At 43.0% G+C, this 14620-nt stretch overlaps 1 protein-coding gene across 1 annotated transcript in view; it reads left to right on the top strand.

The window, feature by feature from the left end:
- Positions 1 to 14620, top strand: part of MAP3K15 (mitogen-activated protein kinase kinase kinase 15) — a 164483-nt gene that overhangs the window by 38986 nt on the left and 110877 nt on the right. The window contains exons 5-6 of the mRNA XM_042782662.1: positions 7874 to 8042; positions 10106 to 10212. Coding sequence (XP_042638596.1) covers positions 7874 to 8042; positions 10106 to 10212 — 276 coding nt within the window. The remainder of the gene's footprint in view (positions 1 to 7873; positions 8043 to 10105; positions 10213 to 14620) is intronic.

Here is a 14620-nt window from a genome sequence, read left to right on the forward strand (position 1 = left end):
TTTTCATTCAGGTTTTTCCACTAGTTGGTGCCTAATCCACTTCTGCATAGTTCCTTTCAAAGCTCAGGGTTCCAGGATTATCTTCTGTATCTCTGCCAATTGGTTTTTCTTTTCTTTGTTGAAGAGGGTCTGTGTCGCTTGTCTGCCTATTCCTCCATCTTACTGGAAGTCCCTAAAAATGCCTTTTAATCTTCCAAATATGCTAGAAGTTGAGCATTCCTTGAATAGTCATTGAAAAAAAAAAAAAAATCCCACTGCCATTGAGTAGATTCCAACTCATAGCGACCCTGTAGCACAGAGTAGAACTGCCCAGTGGGTTTCCAAGGCTGTAAATCTTTACAGGAGCAGACTGCCTTATCTTTTCCCCACAGTGTGGCAGGTGGGTTTGAACCGCTGACTTTTTGGTTAGCAGCAGAATGCTTTAACCACTATGCCACCAGAGCTCCTTGAATGCTCTTTAAAAATGGTCATGATTCATAGTCCAGCTATCATTACTCCTTAGAAAAGAGATAGTTTTACCTGAGTATTAGGAATCCCTGGTAGGTCAATGGTTAAACATTCAGCTGCTAACAAAAAACATCACTGGTTCAAACCTACCAGTTGCTCCATGGGAGAAAGCTGTGGCAGTCTCCTTCCATAAAGGTGGTTGTTAGGCGCTATTGAGTTGGGTCCAACTCATAGTGACCCTGAGTACACCAGAAGGAAGCACTGCCTGGTCTTGTGCCGTCCTTGCGACCAATCATTGCCATGCTTGAGCCCATCCCACTGCCTTGGAAACCCAATGGAGCAGTTCTCCCCATCCTCTAGTGTTGCTATGAGTCCAAAATGACTCTGGCAACAGGTTTGGTTTGATTTGGGGAATATTTGACTTGGAAAAAAAATTCTTCAGACATCTGAGACGAATCATATCATTGTCTATTTCCTGCTAAATAGTTTGTACTCTACAAAGTTTATAGTTCATCAGTCGTTAAATTATCACATAATACACCTTTCGCATGCTGAAAGAAAGGCAATGCCACTCTGCCTTGTAGTTCTGGTTGGTCAATCAGTACAAGTTCTGTTTTGGGGGCATACGATGAAACGGTGTGATTTCTAAAACTTAAAATCTTAAAATCTCTACCAAAAAAGTTCAGAGTCACATACAGGCCAGCTCAACATTTAAAACTGAATTTATGCCACATATCTACATGTTCAACCAGAAACCATCCTCCATCAGGTGGATGCCGACTCATGGCAACTCTATGTGTCAGAGTAGAACTGCCTAGGTTCATGGCTGTGGCCTTTCAAAGTGGATTGCCAAGCAGTCTTTGAGGCCTTTCTTTCATGCCTCTAGGTGGGTTTGAACTGCCAACCTTTCAGGTGTGACAGCTGGTGAGATGGAGTGGTTCCCTATTTTCTGCCTAAGAGATATGTAATCATTTTGCATCATTGTGGGTCATCTAATAAAAGCAAACCAAACTCATTGCTGTCGAGTCAGTCCCAACTCATAGCGACCTCTCCGTGGGTTTCCAAGGCAGTATCTCTACGTTAAGTAGATTGCCGGACCTTCATTCCGAGGAGTGGCTCGTGGGTTTGAACCGCTAGCCTTCTGGTTAGCAGTCAAATGCCTTAGGCACTACGTGGGTCGTCTACTCAGGCGTTAACGGTCGCCTTCATCATCCCAGCTGCCCAAAGCCACAGCTGTGCTGCTCCATCTGTTACTTTCTGAAACGCTTATGTTTCTTTTTTTCCAGGCATCTAGTGGAAATTATTACTTCATCCCATACATCGTGACGCCGTGCGCAGATTATTTGTGCTGTGAGAATGATGTCCAGAGACATGCGTCAGAGTACATGCAGCCCAACTGGGACACTGTCCTGGGCCCACTGTGTGTGCCCCTGGTGGACAAGTTCTTCAGCCTCCTCAGGGACATCCACGTGACCTCATGGTAATTCCCATCAGCCTTCAATTTTCTCTTATTGTTCATGGAGGCAGTACTCCCTCACATGCCCTGAGAATGGGGAACTCTGCCCAATCACTTTCTTTATATTTGTTTTATTGTTGTAAAAATAGATTATACAAAACATTTGTCACTTTAACATTTTATGGTTTAATTTAGTGACATTGATTATGTTTATCATGTTGTGCAACCATCATGATATGTTTCCCAGTTTTTTCACTGCTGTTAACACAAACCTAATGGCCCCCTAAATTCCCTCTCACCTTTGGTTTCTTTCTATTTACTTATTTCATATATGCGAGATCATACATTGCTTGCTTCTCCTTTTCAACTGACTGACTTTGCTCAGCATATTTTTAAGGTTCATATTGTGGTATGCATCAGGACTTCATTTCTCTTCATGGCTGTATAATATTCTATTATATGTATCTACAATATTTTATTTATTCATCTCTCAGCCGATAGTTAGGGGTTTGTACCTCCTGGCTATTGTGAAGAGTGCTGTTTGTGTTTCTGCCCTTGCTGCTTCTGGATCTATACCTAGGAGTGGAATTGCTAGGTCAGATAGTAATTCTATGTTAAACTTTTAGAGGAACTGGCAAACTGTTTTCCACAGTGACTGCACCATTTTACAATCCAACCAGGAATGGATGAGGGTTCTAGTTTGTCCACAATCTCGCCAGCACCTATTTTGTATTGTGTGTGTGTGTGTGAGAGAGAGAGAGAGAGAGAGAGCGAGCGAGCGCGCGAGAGCACGCACGAGAGAGAGAATTGCTTTTCTTCTGACAGGATGAGGTGGTGTATCTCCAGCCAATCATTTTGAAGTCTATTGCAATTCATCCTTGCTGCCCTCATTCCTCACTAAGTTGGACTACTGAAGGATAGCCAAGACAAAATGGAACTGGTGGCAGGAGGTCAGGATTGGGCTGTCTGCTGGGTGGCCTTGGCAAATCCCTTCTCTTATAGCTGTTTTCTCATCTCTGTCAACTTGAAGACCCTGGGTTTTCACATAGTTTCTGGACATGATTTAACCCCTCCTTAGCTGTGGAGTGTCTTAGGTAAGACCTTTCTGATCCTAAGTTTTTGTGCTCTGAAAGCCCAGGTGAGGCAAGCAGAAAGTCTCCTGGCCTCAGGATGGTACCATGACAAGTTCTTTTCAAGTTTATGTCAGAGCTGGTTTGAAACTGTGGAATGATGACTCAGAAATAGACATGGTGTGAGTCCCCTGTCAGGCAATTGTTAGCCGTGGTGTCTTGTAAAAGTCAGCTCACTTCTTGGAGCCTCAGAACTCGAGAAACTGTACCTTAAAATGTTCTGATTCTGTCCTTTGGAAATGGATGTTGGTGATGGCTGCACAACAAAGGGAATGCAACAACTGTCCCTGAAGTGTCCACATAAAATGGTTAAGATGACAAATGTGGTGTTATGTGGCTTTTTTGGCCATAATAAATTTTTTTTTAAATAAATTTTCTTTTATGGTGTAGTGGATAAGGGACTTGACTGCTAACCAGAAGGTCAGTGGTTCAAACCCACAAAGCACTCGGCAGAAGGAAGAATGGGCCATCTACTTCCGTAAACATTAACAGCCTCAGAAACTCTATGGGGGTTGCTATGAGCTGGAAACAACTCATTGTCAGTGAGTTTTGGTTTAAAGTTAAAGGCAGAAAAGTGATTCTCTTTAACTAAAGGATCCGGTGATTTTGTTGGCAGCCACTTTACAGGATTTACTCTAGCAGTCATGTCACAAGGAGAAAAATTTGTCCTTCCAAAAGAAAAGAAAATCCAAATAATTAGAGAACAGACTTAGAATGAAATTTTAAAGTTCCTCTCATCATAGTTTGGCTGAGATTGTGGCACCCTCAGCTGTGCAGTGTTCACGTTGTGGTAATTGTATGAAGTACACACTTGTTAAAGAGTCCCCGTGGCGCAACCGTTAAGCACTCGACGGCTCCCCCAGAGGTTGGTGGTTGGAACCCATCTAGTGGCTCCTTGGGAGAAAGATGTGACAATCTGCTCCTGTTAGGATTACAGTCTAGAAAACCTTGCGGGGCAGTTCTGCTCCGTCATATAGGGTCACTGTCAGTTGAAAATGGACTCTACGGCAAGTAACACCACTGCCACGCTTGTTAACAGTCCACACTCTCTTTCTGTCCCATAACCTCGTCTCTGGAGAGTTCCTCTCACAGACAATAAAGGGAAAGTAAGACTGGAAACCCAGACGTGTGTGGTCACATGAAACATTGAAAGCAAAGGGGACATTTTGTAGCACATTCCTGAAAACCTTAGAGGCCCTCCTTGCCTAACTATCGTCTGATTGCAGAACTGACATTTTAGTGAAGTTTAGAGAGAAGGCTCTCACAGTACTGTATTTTCAGGTCTGACATGGAGGTAGGCTAGCTTGAACCTGCCAGACAGGTCTTTACGAGAAATGGACTATTGTTTGTATCTTATTCAGTGTATGGTTGTGTTGGTAGGAACACTACCTTTGAGTTTGGTTTAATTTGACATGACTTGAATGATCTGTTGGTTTATCCCCACCCTGTAAACTGGCAGATGTCTGATAATGTGACAGGGTAGATGGTGCTTATGGTTTAAAACATGTCCCTAAGAGGGATGGGGAGGCCCTGGGTGGCATAAGGCTGTTGTGGTTTGAACCCACCCTGAGGCTCCTCTAAAGTAAGTCCTGGTGATCTTCCACAGGGTCACAGCCGTGAAAACCCTGTGGAACAATTGTACTTAGCAATGTGGAGTCATCATGACTCACAATCAACTTGACAGCAACTGGTTTAGTTTTTGGTTGAGTATACAGAATGGGGTCCCTGGAGGACACAAACGTTAAGCACTTGGCTTCTAACTTTGAGAGGTGCCTTGGAAGAAGGGTTTGGTGATCTACTTCCAAAAGGTCACAGACATTTGAAACCCTACTTAAGGTTGCTATTCTACTCAACTGACTTGATGGTTGTCAGTAAGGTTTTTTTTTTTTTTTTTTTTTTTTTTAATAGGCATGGTCTATAGATCTTCAGCTCAAATGCCAACTCTGACAGGTTGGTGAAGGCCGCCTGGAGCCCTGGGTGGCTGAAAAGATTTTGAAGCCATTCCCAAGTTCACATTGATGAGTTAACATCTTCCTTGCTTAGTGGAGGGGAGCGGTGGCCACATGTTTATTACAGAGCTGATGTCTTCAAGCCATGCTCATTTTAGTGTTGCGTTTATTTACTTAAAAGTTACTGCTCTTATTAGTGGTTCCTAGTTTATTAAAACTATTCTTCAGAATTACTCATGAAAATAAGGCTAAACTAATGTAAAACTTTTTTTACTTCTCAGGCTAAACTAATAACTCTTGAATAGGTTTGATGCCTTTATTGTCCACTAAATACAATGGCTGTCACCCAACTTAATGACTTATTAGATTAATGTCATAACTTTAAACATTGGCAGGATCTGCTCATTAACTCATCGTTGGGTTAATAAGCAGTTGGCCAAAAAATAAACAATGAAAGCAATACACTGATATTGTTAAATCAGAACCCTTCCTGTGGAGTGTCTCATCCTATACGTGTTAAGTGAGGTCAGCTTCTGCAGCTTAACCAGGCTGGTAAGGCTTGCAGGTTTATTTGATCTGTTCTTATTCATTATCATTTGCTGTTGTCTTTCTCTGGATACTCTAATTTCATGTCGTTTATCCTCTTTACTGAACAGCCTAATTTTGCTCCCTACAGTTAAGGGTTTAGCACGTGCAGCTGCTAACCAAGTCTGTGTTTGAACCCACTAGCCATTCCGTGGGACAGAGATGTGGCCGTCTGCATTTGTAACTTTGTGGTTCTTAGGTGCTGTTGAGTCAGCTCTGACTTACAGCCACCCCAGGCACAACAGAACGAAACACGCCCTGGTCCTGTGCCAGCCTCACAGACCTTGCTATCCTTGAGTCCATCTTTGCATGCACAGTGACAGTCCATCTTATGGAGGGTCTTCCCCTTTTTTGCTGACCCTCTACCAAGCATGATATCCTTCTCCAGGGAATGGTCCCTTCTGACAACATGGCCAAAGATGACAGCATGGGAAACCCTATGAGGTGGTTCTACTCTGTCCCTATAGGGTCGCTCTAAGTTGGAATCTGCAGCAGTGTGTTTTGGGTAGCACAGTTTAGATGAGGTGCCACGGTGGCACAGTGGTTAAAGCACCTGGCAGCTAACCAAAAACAAGGTTGGCGATTTGAACCCACTAGCTGCTCCATGGGAAAAAGATGCGGCTGTCTGCTTCTGTAAAGATTACAGCCTTGGAAACACTTGGGGGGTGGGGTACGGTTCTACTCTGTCCTATCGGGTCACTATAAGCCAGAATTGAAGCAGTAGGTTTTGGACAGCTGGACAGATTTGAGCTACTTAATGGATTGACAATGCTTGGCAATGCACAGTATCCATAAAAAATTTACTTGATAAGTAGACATGATATTGGGAGCTCTGGTAGCATAGTGCCTATGGCACTTGACTGCTAACCAGAAGACTGGCAGTTCAACCCCACCAGCCAATCCTTGGAAGGAAGGTTGGGCAATCTATTTCCATAGTGATACTGCCTTGGAAACCCAAGGAGGGGTCGCTATGCATCAAGTCTGACTTGACGGCAAGTAACAACAACAACAGAAAGATATTTAGATCAACTTGTAGTCATTGTAAGTCTGCCTCTGTATACCAAAGTAGGCCATTTTTAATGGTTTTAAACCAAATACTAGATACTAGCATTGTTTCTTTAAGAGGGTATGTTGAAATATTAAAATATGAGTTTTTGAGTGTGTATGTTTTTTTTTAATTATTGCACAAACGTGCAACAAAATGTTCACCAACAGTTTCTACATGCATGATTCCATGACCTGATAGGGTTTAAGCTGCTTTAAATGTTCTTAAACATCCCCGTTATTATCTAAGGTCCCTGGGTGGCACAAATGGTTTGACTTGACTCCCAACTTAAATGTTGGTGGTTCACACCCACCTAGCAAGCTACACGAAGGCAGTTTTACATTGTACGTTGCAAAACCACCTGGACTGTCCAAGATGATGAGGCAGCTGAGGAGCCCGGAGATGAGGCTGTCCAGAAGCTGCCTGGCCTTCATGTATCTTGTTGCTTGAGGCCGTCACACTAGTTTCCTGCTCTCAGTGAAGTGGGCAAAGTTCAAGATTAGGACCATGGTGATAGAGAAATGAACTTTTAAAGAAGTCCTCATTTTGCGGTTTTGTGCCTTTTGGGGTCCTGTTTGGGTCTGTGACACTGTTTGTTATTAGTGGAGGAAATATATAAGCAAGGTTCCTGACAGCCCTCTGTGTTTCAGGACACCAGAGGGAGCGGGTTGGATTGCAAATGCCATGCATCTTCTGAATGCAGATTGGACTGACATTCACAATATGATCAAGGTTATAATGAACTGGATTTAAAAAAAAAAAAAAACAAAAAAAACCTCTTAACTGGTTAGTAGTTACTGTCGAGTTGACACTGACTCAGGGCTTCCACATAAACACTGGCACCACTCAGAGGCTCTGTTTATTGGTGGTGGTTGTTGGGTGCCATTGAGTTGAATTTTCCTCATAGTCACCCCCTACGATGGTAGAACTGCCCCACATCTTGGCTGTCATCTTTATGGGAGCAGATCACTAGGTCTTTGTCCCTGAGGTTCCACTAGGTGGGTTTGAACTGCGAACTTTTTGTTTAGCAGCCGAGTGCTTCACTGTCTGTGCCACCAGGCCTCCTTAGTTTCCGTAAAATATGAATAACAAGTAGTACGTGTCTCCCATTTACTAGCACAGGGAGGTTCAGGACTGGGCCACGGCCCCCATGTGTTAGCTCAACTCAGGTCAATGAGAACCACTTTTGTTTGTTCTACTGAGGGAAACAGGTATGAGTGCATGTCAGTGTGACAGGAGGTCTCTGTGTCTCCCTCTCCAGCACTTACTACAAAGAAACCTTGTTGAATGACATCCGGAAAGCCAGAGAGAAATACCAGGGTGATGAACTGGCAAAGGAGCTGGCTCGGATCAGACTCCGCATGGACAACGCAGAGGTTCTGACTTCGGACATCGTCATTAATTTACTGCTGTCCTACCGCGATATCCAGGTATGAACTACACTTAGTTGCTTCTCAAGCATGCTGAGTTCCTGCCTCAGCCTGAGGACCCCCTCCCTCCTATAAAACACTCCTTTGTATGGTGAGGTAGCTGCTTTATAGCAAATTGATGTATGACTGGGTCACAGGTCACCCAGCGAATCTGTTGTGGAAACATTGGAAGGGGGTGGCCAGATCTGGAATGGTGCTCATTCAGAAGGCCACTGCAGGGAGACCACGTAGACACATCCACTCAGAATAAGGAACTTCGACTCTAACTGTGTATATACATGTTGTCCATATACTTTAGCTCTGAATATGCACATTATGCTGTCATTCAAAGCCCTTCGCAAATACTCATCCATCTTATCCTCTTAACCCTATAGGGTATATTCTCTAATTTATCCCCATTTACCGATGAGGACACCGAGGCATAGGAAGTTAGGTATCTTGCCCAAGGTCACAAAGCAATTGATGAAGTCAGGATTTAAAGTGAGGCCAACTGGCTCTGTAATCTTCACTCTGAACACTTCTGCTGTGCCACTTTCTTTGGACTTTTGTCTCATATTTTTTTTTTTTTAACTACCAACAACAACCACCACCTATTGATGATGAGGAGGGCGAGAGGCAGCAGAGGTGACTCTAAGACCCAGGGAAACACAGATGTTTATTCCGAGGCAAGCTTCAGAGGCTTCTGGAGAGCTCTTGAGAAACAGGGCTTGTAGGATATGGTTCCATGAAGGAAATGGAGCATTTCCTCCCTGCAAGTTCAGTGCCACTGAGCACTTCTGAGGGTGTCTGGTTTACCTTGTTTTTGGAGGAACACAAGTACTGTCCCCTACCTGCAGAATTCTGCAAAGTTGGTGGCCACAGGTCTTTAAATAAGGAAGACACCCATTTATAACTTGGTGTTTTCTAGATCTCAGGGAAGTGGGGTAAATCGAGAACAGAGTTGAGCACTGAGAAATTTGAACTTCAAGTGATAAACAAAGCCACTCAACTGATTTTAATAGATTGAACTAGGGATTGTGACAATGATTCACTCATCCCCCAAGAGACAAGAGAATAGGAATAGCTTTGCTTGATGTCTTTGCTCCCTGTTGTTGGCTTCCTTCCTTGCTTCCACACATCTCTTCTTTTCATTGCCTTCTATCCATGGGACACTCAGGTTCTAGGTGAGCCAGGAAATTCCTAGAAGAATCTGTCTCCTCTTTCCTAGGCCACTAGCATCAAGGTGCAGAGCCGTGAGATAGGTGTAGGATTTTGGTGGGATGGACCCACCCTCACCCCTGGCCAACTGTGGCTGGCTGTTGGCAAGTTGGCCAGTACCCATGATTCTAAGCGTGGTTGAAAGGGCAGGTAGCAGATGGGGCTGCTAGCAGAGGACTCAGCTGAGACAAACATAATAACAATTGTTCCCTGGGTAATTTATACAGCGTTTAGGGCAGAGGTTCTCAACCAAGGCTAGTTTTGCCCCTTTTAGGATATTTGGCAATTTCCAGAGACATTTTTGGTAGTCATGACTACAGTGGGAGGAGCATGCTACTGGCCTGTAGTGGGTCAAGGTCAGGGATGCTGTTAAACATCCTGTAGTGAACAGGACAGCCCCTCAGAACTAAGAATGATCCAATCCAGATGTCAGTAGAACCAAGGCTGAGAAATCTTGATTTAGATGAATTCAGTTGTTGACAGGAAGGACTAGGATTGTTCCCCTTTAAGTTTTCTTGGGCATTTATGTCCGGCTCATTCTCAGAACTCTGCTGGTGGTGTTAAATCCCCTGCACTGGAAACTAGGTGGCCTTTTCCTGTACGCTGGCCTCCTTTGCTTTCTTGTTGCCTTGAGCTTTAACCCTTTTCCCTGGATCCCTGTGTGGCTTTTGATAGCAAAGATTCCTTCTCTGCTCTTTTTCAAAGCTCTCATCCTCTTACTGTTTTGTGATCTTTTGTACTATTAAGGGCTACAGGTAACTTCACTAAATGCCCCCTGTAAGGAAAGGCCTGTCCATCTCATGTTTATAACTGTACAGAAATTCCATAAAGGGCTATGTTTCCTCTCTTTCTCCTCTTGCCAACAGGACTATGATGCGATGGTGAAGGTGGTAGAGACACTAGAAAAGTTGCCTACGTGTGACTTGACCGATCAGCATAATATCAAGTTCCACTATGCATTTGCACTGAATAGGTAAGAGTGGCAACACATGTCTAGGGTTTTGAAATACCTTTAGAATTCTGATTCCTTCTTTAATTCAACCTTAATCAAGTATGTGCCAGGCCATGTGCTAAATGCCAAGATTATGAAGATGGATACAATAGATAAGGTTTTTGTCTTCAGGGACTTTGTCTTTGGAACGTATATTCTGTCTGTGAGATCTGACATGTAAATAAATTCTCACAGCACAGGGTGATAAATGTTATAATGAAGGTCTGTCCAAGCTCTTGTGGGAGGGATCCACTCTTATTCGGTGTTTTAGGGACATTTCTCTGAGGTCTTTTGAGCTGGGTTTTGAAGAATTAATAAGAATGACCCTGTGGACATAGTGATTGGGGGGTAATGGTGACAAGAACATACATGCAGACAAGACAGACTTCTTCACATGTAAGGTGTACTCAGAGCATCCAGTGTGACTAGATCGCAAGATGCAGGTGAAGCATTCACAGATGAAGGGGCTGAATGTGACTCATGGAACTATGTCTTGAAAGGACCGTTTGTAAATGAATAAGGAGTTGATGTTGTAGACCAAGGGGGACTCATTTAAGCAGCAGAACTAACGTCATTGTTTGATAGAAAAGGAAGCTGTCTTTATGAGCTAGTATAATCTGAACTTGAGAATCTAAATTGCCATTGACAGTGGCTCTGTATTATAGGGCAGAGTAGGGTCCTTGATACTGAGAACCTCATCTTCTCCAACAAACTTGAGATTTTCTGTAGAATTGCATAATTTACTTCATTTACACATGAGATCCAATCACTGTTTTGTTTTTAGTTTAATATGGCCAACTGTCAGCATAGTCACAGTAGGATTTGGCATTATGTAGTTGTGAGGGTGTTTGTGGAGTTAACCTTGTATCTATAGAGGAGAAAATGATGATGGACAAATAATGAATTTTCCTGCATTTAATTCACCTTTAACTCCTAGGCAGTGAAGCAAATCATGGCCATAAATTAGTTTATAAAGGTTGATGGTAATGAATGTTGTTTGACACTTGGATGTCAAGTTCTCTGTGTTACTGGGAAAGCTGGCTTGAACTGGCCAGTTTTCCCTCAGCCTTCCACTGCAGTTTATACGGAAGTCTTTCAAAGTTGCTTCAAGTTTGCATTGAGTTAAATCTGCTTGCCTCTCAATAGCATGGCAGTACGTTATGAGCAATATTTATTTCCTATTACTATTATAGGAGCTCTAGTAGCATAGTGCCTAAGGCACTTGACTGCTAACCAGAAGGCTGGCGGTTCAAACCCACCAGCCACTCCTCAGAAGAAAGGTTGGGCAATCTACTTCCGTAGTGATACTGCCTCGGAAACCCAAGGAGGGGGTCGACTATGAGTCGGGTCTGACTCGACGGCACAAAACAACAACAACAATGACAACAACAACGTGATAGAAAGATTTTGACTAGGGACTCAGGCAGCAGGCAAAAGGATGGGCCAGAGAACATTACAATCAGAGTCATAGGTAGAAAGCAAAACCAAACGTGCCTATCACAATGTAGGCACGTTCTCATATCCTGTTCCTTGCATCTTTGAGTCATGACTACCAGAAACTCTGGTGAAATTTGCCTTGTTGAACTCCTCATCAAGTGGGTGCGAAAGTGGGTGCGTGACACATTTATTGGAGTGTCTGCTGTGTCATTCTGTGATTTACATGAGTTAAGCGCTAGGGAGAGAGGTACCTTCCTGTGGCTTTAGGAATGGATGTGGAGCGTATTAGATGAATATTACTGAATGTAGCCCACATCCTTGGGGGCACGAAGGGAGGCAGCTTGTTCCCGAACCTACAGCAGTTGCCTCAGCCTCAGCCTTTGGACTTCCAAGCCAAGTCATTGCTCTTTTCAGGGGACACTCGCCCCCAGGAGGACAGGGTAGTCTCATCATCTCCATAATAGTCATTAGCATCCTTTTCTTTGTCTCTTCTGTTTACATTCACTCTGATCTCACTGTCTAAATTTGTATACTTTTTATAAATATCCATTCTTTCTAACATGTTTGTCAAAAGTTTAAAAAAAAAAAAAAAGATGCTAGCTTCCCACATTCATTGTGCCTTGTCTCCAGGGACCTAAAAGCATGGTGCAAAAGAAAACGTATTTGGCATTATTTTCCTGGTAGGGAATAGAGTCAGGAAATCTGCAAACTTATAAGGAATCATTTAGTCCAAACCCTTTATTTTAGAGAGGAGGAAGGAAAAACAGGCAAGAGCCCAGGATGTAACAGTTGGTCAGTAAGAGATCTGAGACTGGAATTGCTTTTTTTTTTTTTTTTTGCTGCTGCTACTAACGTTGTTGTTGTTATATGCTGTCGAGTCGGCCCTGACTCATAGCGACCCCTCCTTGGTTTGCCGAGGCAGTATCACTATGCAAGTAGATTGCCCAACCTAATAATACCATGATAATTAATAATCAATTAAACTCTTCTCAGCAGGCTTTAGTTTAGATTTTGTTGACTTGGAAAGTAACCAAAACACACCATGGACTGCCATTTGCAGTTGTTGAGCTAGCTTGTCTTATAGGATGAGAGAATCAGGATAGCTGAATATTGAAGCCACTTTCATAATACATACTTTAAAAAAAATAATATTTCATTGTATTTTCAGTGAAACTACACAGCAAAACAGGGTCCCACTTGACAATTTGTACACAGATTGTCCTGTGACACTGGTTCCGTTCTTAATGTTGTGCCGGCATTCTCGTTATTTCTCCTCTAGTTCTCCTATTCACCTAGTCTCACGGTCCCCCAACCTTCTCATCTGTGCTTTAGAGTATTTGTTGACCATAATATAGATGATTTTTGAAAGAATGTACTCAAGGGTGACATTCATTACTTTATGAGATAATCTATTTAGCTAAAAAGGAGTTCTGGTGGTGTAGTGAATAAGGCATTTGGCTTTTAACCAGAAGGTCAGTGGTTTAAACCCACCAGCTGCTCCATTGACGGAAGATAGGGCAATCTACTTCTGTGAAGATTAATAGACTTGGAAACCCAATGGGTTCACTATGAGTTGGGATTGACTCAGTGGCAGTGAGTTGGTTTTTTTTTTTTTTTTTTTTTAATTCATTTAGCTAAAAGGTGACTTGACAGGGTAGTTTCAGTTCATGGTCATAATATGTGCTCTCTATAGCAAAAATTAGAAGGAACCATTCCCTGGAGAAGGATATCATGTTTGATAAAGTGGAGGGTCAACGAAGTAGGGGAAGGCCCTCAATGAGATGGATTGACACGGTGGCTGCAACGATGGGCTCAGGTATAGTGAGGAGTGTGAGGCTGGCACAGGACTGGGCAGTGTTTCGTTCTGTGCATAGGGTCGCTGAGTCGAGTTGACTCAATAGCACCCAACAACAACAACATAGCAAAAAACCCATTTCAGGTTTTTTGTTTTGTTTTTCCTGAGCAGTGGCCTTGCCAATAATACATTCTTTCCTTTTGAAAAATATTTATCAGGACTTGCCCCTTCAGCCTCTCCTCTTTCCTATCTACTATCCTCTTAGATGCTATAATATCTGCCTTGTCTGTCTAGTACGTTCCTTGCTCCTTCCTGTTTGTCCCTCTGTCATGAACTGATTGATGTCAGTGAGAGGGCCTGTGGGCTAACTAGGGAGAGTGCTTATGGGGAGTGCCTGAAATTAATGAGGGATTAAAAATATAAACACACGTGTATATATGTACACACACACACACACACTTGAACTTCAACACACAAATGAACTTGTTATCTTCAAATTAATTACCCTGCAGTGCTCTGCATTTAGTTTGATAGCAGCCATTATTCAGAATAGTATGGTGTTGCCTGGAAGAAGAGATTTTCTCTTGGAATTGCAACTTACCAGGCAGAGAAATTGGTTGCCATCAAGTCGACTCCAATCCATAGCCACCTCACATGTGTCAAAATAGAATTGTTCTCCATGGGTTTCTGAGGGCTGAATTTTCAGAAGATCACCAGGCCTTTCTTCTGAAGCACTGCTAAGTGAATTTGAACCTCCAACCTTTCAGTTAGCAGCTGAGCTTGTTAACCAGTTGCACTATCCAATGACTCCTAGAGGGTACATAGGAACTCCACATCATTTCATGGGCTTCAAAGACAAGATCTGGGACAGATTCTGGCTCTGTGACATCAGCAATATGTTTAAGTCACTTAGTCTCCCGAAGCATTAGTATCTCATCTGTAAAATGGGATCCTAACATCTACCAGGGAGTAAGAATGACTTGGAGTACTCCTGGCATGAAGCATGTGCTTGGATATGGCTGTTACCATTGCTACAAAGGTTGGTCACCTATGACATTTTGATCCTTTCTGGTGGCATGGTGCCTAAGACACTTGACTGCTAACCAGAAGGCTGGCGTTTCAAAACCACCATCCACTCCTCAAAAGGACTAAAAAAAA

The sequence above is a fragment of the Orycteropus afer genome, unplaced genomic scaffold (genome assembly GCF_000298275.1).
Source record: "Orycteropus afer afer isolate SDZICR_OR568_19922 unplaced genomic scaffold, OryAfe1.0 scaffold00404, whole genome shotgun sequence".
Lineage (NCBI taxonomy): Eukaryota > Metazoa > Chordata > Mammalia > Tubulidentata > Orycteropodidae > Orycteropus > Orycteropus afer.